Below are 11,492 nucleotides of genomic sequence, written 5' to 3' on the forward strand. Positions count from 1 at the left end.
ACTTCATTCTTCCCCTCCCGCTACCTTCTTCTTCTTCTTCTTCTTTTTACTCTTTGTGTTTCTCTTTAACAAATGTAGAAATCAAGTTAAATCTAAGACCCTGGAAGAAATGATTCTTCTTATCAAAAACAAAAAAAAAAATAAGAGAAAAGCAGGCTTCAGAAGTGATATGGTAAACATGATGATGTCTCTGTGCTATTCTATTTAATGGAAAAATTGAAGGATTAATTAATTATGTGTATTGGTAGTTCCAAATTCTATTTTATTTGTCCTTCTTTGAAAAGTTTCATTTTTTGTATATCATCTATCCATTCAGAAATTCTACAACAGATATTTATTAGCTTTTTTTTTAAAGATTTTATTTATTTATTTGACAGAGAGAGAGATAGCAAGAGCAGGAACACAAGTAGGGGGAGTGGGAGAGGGAGAAGCAGGCTTCCTGCGGAGCAGGGAGCCCGATGTGGAGCTCGATCCCAGGACCCCGGGACCATGACCTGAGCCGAAGGCAGACGCTTAACTACTGAACCACCCAGGCGCCCCTTTTTTAGCTTTTTTCTTTCCTGCTCCAGTCAGTGAAAATTATAAATTTACAAACTCATGAGATTACAGATGTAAACAAAGAAAACAGAAAATGCCTACATGATCATAGAAGTTTCTTAGTTTAATATTTGAGGACTGTATCAATTTTAGACTGTCATACATATCTGATTCACAAAATTCTGTGTTTTAGGTTTTTAATGTATATAGCTATCTCAACAACTGAATTCACGGTGAGGTGCTAAAAACAAGGCAGAAGTATTTATTTAAATATTTATTTCAGCACTGTGTTAGAATACACAATTAATATACCGAGTTCCATTCTTTAAGAATCTTCTAGTTTATCTCTCTCTGTCAAATAAATAAATAAAATTAAAAAATAAAGGGGGGGTGCCTGGGTGGCTCAGTTGGTTAACTGTCTGCCTTTGGCTCAGGTCATGATCCCAGGGTCCTAGGATTGAGCCCCCACTTTGGCTCCCTGCTCAGCGGGGAGTCTGCTTCTCCCTCTCCCACTTGTGTTCCCTCTCTCTCTCTGTCAACTAAATAAAATCTTTAAGAAAAAAGAATCTTCTAGTTTAGGTGGGAAACTAGAAATATAAACTAGAAATACGGAATTCAGTATTTTTTTTAATGTAGTAAATGCTCATTATGTAGATGAATTGTATTTAGCACAGAAAACCTACATTCTCTTACTAGAGTATTCCTATGGAATGGAGAAATGTAATGTAAGCAAAACGAACGAATTTTTCCTGCTTGATATTTGATGTGGTTGTGAAAATGTGTTGTTTGATTTATGTTGGTTTCTATTTAGAACAAAAGTAAAATAATTGAAAAAAAAATTTAAACTTTAGTAGACTTTATTTCTTAAGTAGTTTGCATTAATATTCATGATGCACTCCTATAGAGATTTAGTTCATGGTGATTAAGTAAAATTCCAATGTTTCTTCTTCTTTAATATAAAGAAATTTTTCTATGTCCCTTCATAGTTTGTGATTTAAGGACCAGCAAACTTCCCAGTTCCCCTGGACTAAGCAAGTCTATGTTTGATCTTACAAGTTCATCTCAGTGGTTCATGCAGGTGAATTATTGATATAAATTTAATTGTATACGATAATTTATTTTCAAGCTAAAAATTGAGGAATGTGTGAATTATGTTAGAAGCAACATGTGTAGATCTTTTGTAGATAAATCTGTGGTAATAGCTGAAGAATAAACACTTAGCATTTCCCATGTGCATTTTTTCACTCAGCTGAATACTAAAAGGCAGTCTTTTTTTAAAACGAATCTTATATCTCTCAGTTGGTAGGTACTCAGGCAATCTTGAAGGCAGTTGGAATTTAAAATGGTATGGTTAGAAGTGCTTATTGATTTAACCTTCCTTATTGAAGATAGCTACCTACTTAGTAAAAATTAGTATTTCTATTGAGATACAGGATTTTAATTATTCATTAATAGTAAACACAGCATCCTCCTGTTTTTGAAATAGAATAATTTTTTGATGTTTAAAAAGTTTCTTTTAAAAGTATAAATAAATTGTGATTATTATTAAAAATTAGAAAATATAGAGTTAAGCAAAGTAAAAAGACAAATCACCTATATTCCTGTAACTGAGGTTAAAAGCACCATGAAAATACTGTTATATATACTTGCCGGCTTTTTTCCATGTGCATGTATATGCATGTATTTTATTAAAATGGAAATGTATTCTAAATAATTGTTTGTAATCCTCAGTCGAGTTAATTTTTTGCAGAATTACTTCTTTATAGCACCAGCTCTTGAACGTGTATCAGAATAAGTTGGAGAGCTTGTTAGAATACAGGCTGCCCGGTCTCACCCCCAGAGCTTTTAATTCAGTAGCTCTGCACTGGGGGCTTCAGTTTATATTACCAACAAGTTCCCCGCTGATTTTGATCTTGCTGGTTCAGAGGGACCACACTTTGATGACTGCTACTTAACAGCTTTTTAGGTAATAGGACACTTCCAAATGTATTCTTATTTTTATGGGTACTTTCAAGTAGGAAACATAAGCAGTAACCCCTTTTTCCTTATTATAAAACCAAACCCCAAACAACAAAGGCTTTCCCCATATGTGATTGAGTAAGCTATTGAAGATTTTCCTGATAACACACACAGAAAGCTTTTCTCCCCCTTTAGTGTCTAAAAGAGGGGCATTCTGACCAATAACACTTTCAACATGGTTAGCATGCAGTTTGATACTAGGGTGGGTGTTGGGGCATAAGTTTCAGAATCTTTAAAGTTTGATGTGTGATATCGGACTTAAGAACAATTTTTATCTCTAGAGACATGATTCATGGTCCAGCATGCCTAGCACTTCTTCTTCAAGGAAAAATTCCCAGGGCAGTAACAGAAGCCTGGGTAAGGAATAAAGTGCCTTCTTTTTATATTCTTTTTTTAAGTGAATTATTTCTACCTAATAGTAATTTGAGCAAATATATGGTAAGGTAAAAAAGAAAACCTCCAGCTGGTTATATCTGTTATCTGCATATGAATACTCAGATCAGGTGGCCCATTTTTTAGTGTTCAGACATGAATGCATCTTTAAAAAAACACAAAACAGTTAAATGCCTTTTGTTTGTTTTGAAGTATTCTAGTGAAGGAAGTTCCAGAAGCGTCCAGGATTAAAGCCATATCAGTGTTATTTGGGAAAGTTTATCTTAGTTTTAACTTAAGTCTCTCAGACTATATTTGAGTTAAGTTTTCAAGCCATGTGCTTTTTATAGGAGGTCTTTCCCTAGCACTCCAGTAATAACATTGAAGTGTGATTTTTGTCTTATTAAAGTGGCAAATTTCTATTTCTTAGAAAAAAAAATAATAATGGTATTTTTCAGTTGTGCTCTTAAAATTGGATTGTATCAAAGCGTAATTGGATTAGAAGGATTGCATAGCCTTTCAAATGTCCTTGTCCTTTTACAATTTAGATACAATTACTCTCTCAGGAGATGAAAGAGATTTTGGGAGATTGAATGTGAAAGTGGTTTATAATTCTTCAGTAGAGCAGATCTGGATCACTGTTTTGCAGGTAAGTTAATTTAGTTAATATCAGCTTTTCTTACAAAATCGAATGTTTTCATTATAAACATCTGTTACTCTCTCTGTGGAACAGGACAATACCTTCTTTAGAATTTAGGATTCTGTGGTATTTTGCAGAAAACAATATTTTAAAAAGACTCTAAAGAGAATAAATCTGTAGGTCTGATGGAATTGTGGTTTTAACCTCAAGAAGGAAATTGATATGATGTCTGGAACATTAAATGTTAAATTATTTTAATGTAGATGAAACAAAAGATCTCTGTACACTAATGTTTACTTTTTATAGTTTTTATTTAAGTCATTAACTCAAGAAATACATCAAATATTTGTATTGTCAGGGTCCTCTGTAAAATTCAAACTGTATTTTTAATTTTTTTAGTGCAGAGATTTAAGTTGGCCTTCTAGTTGTGGAGACACTCCTACTATTTCAATAAAAGGAACACTAACATTGCCCAAACCCGTGCATTTCAAATCTTCAGCAAAGGAGGGCTCTAATGTAAGTGGCTTTTTGTTTTTGAATTTCTTTTTGTGGTTTTTTTTTTTTCATATTTGTCACTTTAAACTATGTGAAGAATTGGAATGAGAAAGTGTTTTATTTTGGGGAAATTGCAAATTACATATTCCTTGCTTTTTAAACACAATTTTGTGCCTCAAAAATACTTGATATTTCATTGTCCAATATTAAGATGCATTTAAAAAGAAAATCTTAATCACTAAAGTATATACAAAATGAACAATATCTAAGGAGACTACTTTTCTTGTATGAAAGGAAAATAAATGTCTGTATTTTCATCTTCTTTCCTCTTAGCCCACTTTGATTTTGAAGAGTAATTGCATGATTGTAATAAATTTCTTTTAAGTATTCCCAATTATTATAATCGGAAGACTTGTGATCCTATATTTGGTTTTACAGATTTTAGATTTCACATTAGTTTAAATACATCTTCATTTTTGTCTTCTCATATATGTTGAAAGGCTAGTGTTTTTCCATGCAAATGAAAGGTGTTTTCTGTAAGGACATATGATTTAAAAATAAGGTAATTCAAATAACTAATAACCATGAAAAAATTTACTCTCACTAGTAATTATAGAAATAAAAATTTAAATTACACATTGCTCTTTCTTTGCTTATTAAAATTAGGAAAAAATTTGTAGGGTACTCTAGAACAGAGAACTTTCTGGAAATTATTTTTACAAAACACATCAAAGCCTTAAAATATTTATACGCCTTTACATAGTAATTCTACTTAGAATGTGTTCCATGAAAATAATTTAAAATGCAAGTAAAAAATATATAAAGTATTCTTGGCAATTTTGTTCATAGGGGAATAACTGGAAACTATCTAAATGTCTTATATAGGGGAATGGTTGAGAAAATTCATGGTATATATACCATGGGCATTATACTTTCTTTGGATTGCTGTAACAAAGTACCACAAGTTGGATGGCTTAGAACAACAGAATTTTCTTTCTCACAGTTTTGGAGAAAGTCCGAAATCAAGGTGTCAGCAGTGAGGGAGAATCTGTTCCATGCTGCTCTCCTAGCTTCTGGTAATGGTCAGCAATCTCTGGCATTCCTTGACTTCATTCTGTGCTTCCATCTTCACATGCCATTTTCCATCTGTCGCTGTGTCTTCACTCCACTATGACCTCACCTTAACTTCACCAGTTACATCTTTAAGGACCCTGTTTCCAAATAAGGTCACTTTCTGAGTTACTGGACATCAGGGCTTCAGCATATCTTTTTTGGGGCCAAAATTAAACCATAACACCATGCGATCGAATACTTAGGCAGCTATAAAAAATAATGTTTAGGAAGAGTTTTTAAGGACATGGAAAAATGTTCTTAGTAAGTGAAAAGGCAGTAATCAAAATTGATGAACCTGTCTTAGTATCTCACTTTATGAAAATATGCATTATAGAAAGTCAAGATGGAAATAAGTGTTAACTCTGGTTATAATGCTGACATTCAAGATGAATCCTTCCTGTTTAATTCAGGATCACTTTTTGATTTTCAAATAAAACTAAGTTAACTTAGGAAAAGTTGGGAAAATTTGTTCTCATATTAAAACTTGCATGGAATCTTACTCTTAAAATTTGTTATTATTTATCAACTTGTTTACCCCTATTGTAGCAAAATGTGAAGTGGACCAGCACACTTGCATTAGGTGTAAGCTCATTGCATCTCAGTTTAAAAACATTTTATGTAGGGGCGCCTGGGTGGCTCAGTTGGTTGGGTGACTGCCTTCGGCTCAGGTCATGATCTTGGAGTCCCTGGATCGAGTCCCGCATCAGGCTCCCTGCTTGTCGGGGAGTCTGCTTCTCCCTCTGACCCTCCCCCCTCTCATGTGCTTTCTCTCTCTCTCATTCTTTCTCTCAAATAAATAAATAAAATCTTAAAAAAAAAAAAACATTTTATATATACTAAATTGTTGGTATGATCCTGTGGCTCAAGACTCTGAGAGAAAAAGATAGCTTTGGTGGTTGGGAGGCTCTCAGAAACACAATTCTGACTATACAGATGTAAGCAATTACAATAAAAGTGAAAATGTGGGCACAGTATCTAAAATATTGATGTTAGTTGTCCAGATATCTTGTCTTTTCAAAAGGCAAAAGAAAGCTCCTTTTCAAAAGAATGCAGTAAACATGGGAAGAAGGAAGTGTAGAGCAAAATCAGTCTAATGTCAAGAAGATGTTAGCCCATGGTAAGCCAAGGCTTTTAAAATATTAGGGGTAATGAAAGGAACATTTGAAAATACTCTGAGCACAGAAAACCCTGACTTGCTTGCCTGGGGTGGGTGCTTATGAGAGAAGGTAGCGCTTTTCAAGACTGATTTCCAGATTGGAAAGAGTGAAGCAAACATCACTGAAGAAGAAATCAAAGCCCAAAGTAGGTGGGAAGAACATTAGACAAAGAATAGAAGTAATTCATGTCTCTTAATGTGAGCAATTAGATTTGGGGTACTTAGAGAGCACACATGAGATTCTTAAACCACTTATTAACTGTTGAAAAATTGTGGTGAATAGCAGGAAAGAGACCCCAGAACCAAAGATGGAAAACAATCCAATTTTCAAAAAGGAGAAAAGCTATATTCTGCTTAACTTGGTGTTGATGTTGACCTGAATTCCTTAGTAATTAAAAGGATGATTTGTGAAATTAAGAAAGGCAATATTCAGGATAAATTCTGGAAAAACAATTCATGGTCATTGTCATTTTAAGTTACATTGAAAAATATTTTTTTTGTTGTAAAAAAAATTCGATCTTCCTTTCCTAGATCATAAAATGTTATTTTCATTTCTTTTTTTTTTTTTTAAAGATTTATTTATTTATTTATTTGAGAGAGAGAGAATGAGAGACAGACAGCATGAGAGGGAGGAGGGTCAGAGGGAGAAGCAGACTCCCTGCCGAGCAGGGAGCCCGATGCGGGACTCCATCCCGGGACTCCAGGATCATGACCTGAGCCGAAGGCAGTCGCTTAACCAACTGAGCCACCCAGGCGCCCTTCATTTCTTTTGTATCGGTGTATCTTTTTTTCAGTCCTTCTATTTATATATTTTTTATTATTTTCTTGTGTTTTTTTTAGACTATTGAATTTATGGAAACTTTTGTATTTGCTATTAAACTCCAAAGCCTACAAACTGTAAGGCTTGTATTTAAGATTCAAACCCAGACTCCCAGGAAGAAAACCATCGGAGAATGCTCACTATCACTCAGAACTCTCAGCACACAGGAAATGGATTACTCTTTGGATATAATGCCACCTTCAAAAATTTCTGTAAGTGATAGAACTATTTTGTGGGTGAGTTTTGGTTGGAGTGTAATTTGAACACTCTAGAATACACTAGAGGATCAGGAAGGCTCTCAAGAAGCAATAATAATAATAATGTCATTGTTAAATAATACTTTTTAAGTAATTGATAAAAGGTTAACAGAGACCCTTTGCCTTCTCTATTGCAAAATAACCTTAGGGTTACCTTCTCCTAGTACATTTTATTTAAATGTTTCATACTTGAGGGAAAATAATCCTGAAGTTAGTTAGCTGATAATTTAGGAATAGCAAGAAAGAATCATAAACTCCAAACTCAGAGATTGCCTTAAAATAGATTAGGAAGGTGCATGAGTAAGCTAAATATTTGTCCATAAATTGGGTAAAATGGAGGTTCTTACAGCTGGGGTGTTGTTTGTTTGTTTGTTTTGGTAAAGAACTTGATTATCTGTACCGCATATTGATTTCTGAGACCTGATTTTAATTCTCTTAACTAGCCAGCTGAACACTGTCTTTAAATTGTTTAGAAATCCCTAATAATTTAGTTCTATAGTTTTGTGTCAGGGTTAACAGTTATAGAAATCAGTCATAAGCTTCTATAAGGTCAAACCTATATGTGACTTTAAGTTTATATGGGATTTATATTTTACCTGCCTTCAAAAATATTTAATATAACTTTAAGTGAATCACCTGGGGAGCTTTACATGCCCACACCTAAACCAATTAAATCAGAATTTTGTGAGGGTAGGGGGCGAGGAGAGCTGGAGTAGGCCGGAAGCATCTGTAGTTTTCAGAAGCTTTCTGGGTGATTCTACGATGCAGCCTGGCTTGAGAACCACTGAATTAGAGGGGAATTAAATTAGAGATTAAAAAATAAAAAAACAAAAGATTTCTCTAATTGATCAAGAAGTGACATTTTTAATAGTTATTTCTTGTGTATTATTTTCTGTCTCCATCTCCAGTGTGTTCTCTGTACAGCATTTATTACAACTTAGAATTCAGTTACTTGTTTTAAACAAAACTAGGCTCAAGCTTCCATCTGTTTTCTTCATATTTTACTGTGCTTAGTAAGGGCCTGTGATATTCTTGGCATTGAGTATTGGTACATAGGTAGGTATGAAAGAATAAATGATGAATGAAAGCATGCTATATTAGATTATTTTTATATTCTGTTTAAATATAGCAAATTTGCTTTGTAACTGACAGGAGTTTGTCACCTGCATCTTTGAAATTAGCTTGGTAGACAGTAATCTGCAACCGTATTTTACAGAAGGCACAAATGTGCTGTTCAAGTGGATAATTCATATATTAAAACTTTAAAGACTAGTAGAGTATATCAAAAGATAACTTAGCAAAGCTATTTTCTGGGGAATTGAGATGTTAAAATCTTATCTGCCTTGGAGAATCTGAATAAATGATTATGGCTAAGTTTCCACCAAATTATTTCATGTATTAGAGGTCTTACAAACATTTGTGTATCTGTTGTGTGCTAGGTGCTAGGGATACAAAAAGATTGATGGCCTGAAAGAAGAGCTATACTGGACTGGTGAATTTATGTTACTCAGGGTGAATGTTTCATTTATTGGCTAATGCAAAAATAGTAAGCTTTGTTTCCTGTGTCAAGGAGGAAAATTGATACTCTGATGGTGAAAGTGACAGAGCCAGACTTACACACTGATGACTATGTCACCACAAACAGCAGAAGTTTCGTGTAGAGCTAATGTTTTCCTTGGTACAGAATTGTTGACCTTGACAAATAGTAATGGAAGTATTTATTTGAGAACCCAGATTTCTGTGTTGAATAATGCGGAAGAGGTTCGCAGGCAGAAATAGCTGGTATTTACCCTTAACCACACAGCTGAGGTGGTGTTAGGTGACTTAATGCTCACACCAAACTTAGGAGCTTTCCGCTCTTGTTATCCCTACCGTGGAGACCAACACATTGAAGCACTTGCCTGGTTTCCTCCAGCTGGTAGTTGGTGAGCCAGGATTTGAACAGAAGCACTGATTCCAGGACCGGCTCTCTTAGCTCGACTGTATATCGCTCCCGCCAAGGAGATATTCTCCAACATCACCAGATCATGGTTTCCTCCAATTATGCTTAACTTGTCACTTTCAACAACAATTCTAGGAAGGCTCAGAAAGTTTTCTTTTCTTTGAAAAATTATACATTATTCAGGACCAGAGATCATATCTTGTATCTTCCACAGTTTTGTGCCCATTAAAAATGCACTGAATATATACCTGCTGACTGATTGGAATTTTAATTTTTTGGTGATTGGGAGATTGACAGCCACTTTGAATAGTTTTTCATGATCTAAATTAACATCCTGGAACATAATAAGTAAGTTGAATAAGTAAGTTGAATTCCAAAATGACACTGGCAAGTTAGGAATGGCCGACCCTTTGCCAAATGCTGCTCGGTGAGAGTGAGCTCTACGAGTGTGTAACATTGAGGGAAGTTTTTGCCACCATTAGGTATTTTCATAAGTATGATCACATTATGGGTACAAAACCATAATAGAAACATTTTATCCATAGTTTCCTTGTTTTGTGAACAGTAAGTAATGTCCTTTTTAATCTATTTTTTTAAATGCTGAGAACAGGAGCATTTTTTTTTTTTTTTTTAACCAGCAAAGACTTTAATTTATTTTAACTTTTCCCTTCTCTGTATCTCCTTCATTTCATTGTTTGCCTCAAGTTTTCTTTGACCTTTTCCTTATTATTTACTGCCTCATCACTTTCACTAGCTCACTTCTTGCTGACTTTCTTCTTTGGCTGGCTGTCATTCAGCATAGTAATTCAGCTCTTAGCCCACACATTTGTTCCTTGTAGTAATCCTTTTTCTTCTGAGTTGGGTAGCACCTACTGTCATGTCTACAATTAGGAAAAATAATGGTGATTTTCATATTGGAAACTTTTTATTGTAATTTGTGTATTCTTAAAAATAATTCAAGTGACTACATTTAAGTGTTTTGGAAGTGTGCTTTTTTGGTGTTTATTTTGGTGACATTTTCCTTAGTACAGCTGCTTAGGAATTTAATTTGTGTTCAATTTGAATTGTCTTTTGACTGCCCTGATTTTGAAGGATCAAGGATGTAGGTGTGACTTGGATTTTCAGAATCCATGAAAAGTGAGTACCTCATATTTGCAGAATTCATGACATTTATCCTAACCATCTTTTAGATCATAGCTTTGTGTGTCAATAAAAAGCAGTGTTTTCAAAACTTCTAACTGTAGCTCTTTATGTCTGAATTTTTGAAATGTCCCCAAAACCTTATTTTTAATTCTCAAATGGCACTTTTTTGATACCCAGGTTTGCCATGCAGAACTTCAACTGGGGACTTGTTTTCAAGCCGTAAATAGCAGAATTCAGTTACAAATTCTCGAGGCACAGTACCTCCCAAGCTCTTCAACACCTCTCACTTTGAGTAAGTAAATCCGTGGTTCAAAATGGAATCTTCAGAAAATATTACTAAAAGGTAGTTTATCCTACATTTCTTAATAGTGGACATTAAAATCTTAGATACTTTTGTTATTTAACTTAAATACCTTTAACTTAAAATTACTTTATTAGATTTCAAATTTTAGCCATTGTGCCTCCTTTAATCCATGGTCGCTTGGTTTCTTGTTTTGTTTTGTTTTTTTTAAAGATTTTATTTATTTATTTGACAGAGAGAGACAGCGAGAGAGGGAACACAAGCAGGGGGAGTGGGAGAGGGAGAAGCAGGCTCCCCGCAGAGCAGGGAGCCCGATGCGGGACTCGATCCCAGGACCCTGGGATCATGACCTGAGCCGAAGGCAGTTGCTTAACCAACTGAGCCACCCAGGCGCCCTTGTTTTGTTTTTAAAGATTTTATTTTTTGACAGAGAGAGACAGCAAGAGAGGGAACACAAGCAAGGGGGAGTGGGAGAGGGAGAAGCAGGCTTCCCGCGGAGCAGGGAGCCCGATGCAGGGCTTGATCCCAGGACCCTGAGATCATGACCTGAGCCGAAGGCAGATGCTTAACGACTGAGCCACCCAGGCCCCCCTTGTTTTGTTTTTTTATTAACATATAATGTATTATTTGTTTCAGATGTATAGGTCTGTGGTTCATCAGTCTTACACAATTCACAGCGCTCACCATAGCACATACC

General features: G+C 34.8%; 1 protein-coding gene across 4 annotated transcripts in view; it reads left to right on the forward strand.

Moving 5' to 3' along the window:
- The window catches only part of TC2N (tandem C2 domains, nuclear), a 38,812-nt gene that overhangs the window by 19,966 nt on the left and 7,354 nt on the right, over positions 1-11,492 (forward strand). For all 4 annotated transcript variants that reach the window (XM_081830064.1, XM_081830062.1, XM_081830063.1 and 1 more), the window contains exons 5-10: positions 1,524-1,615; positions 2,838-2,913; positions 3,477-3,577; positions 3,968-4,084; positions 7,173-7,364; positions 10,672-10,786. In XM_081830064.1, coding sequence (XP_081686190.1) covers positions 1,524-1,615; positions 2,838-2,913; positions 3,477-3,577; positions 3,968-4,084; positions 7,173-7,364; positions 10,672-10,786 — 693 coding nt within the window. The remainder of the gene's footprint in view (positions 1-1,523; positions 1,616-2,837; positions 2,914-3,476; positions 3,578-3,967; positions 4,085-7,172; positions 7,365-10,671; positions 10,787-11,492) is intronic.

The sequence above is a fragment of the Leptonychotes weddellii genome, chromosome 9 (assembly GCF_054177405.1).
Source record: "Leptonychotes weddellii isolate Sample4059 chromosome 9, ASM5417740v2, whole genome shotgun sequence".
Classification (NCBI taxonomy): Eukaryota; Metazoa; Chordata; class Mammalia; order Carnivora; family Phocidae; genus Leptonychotes; species Leptonychotes weddellii.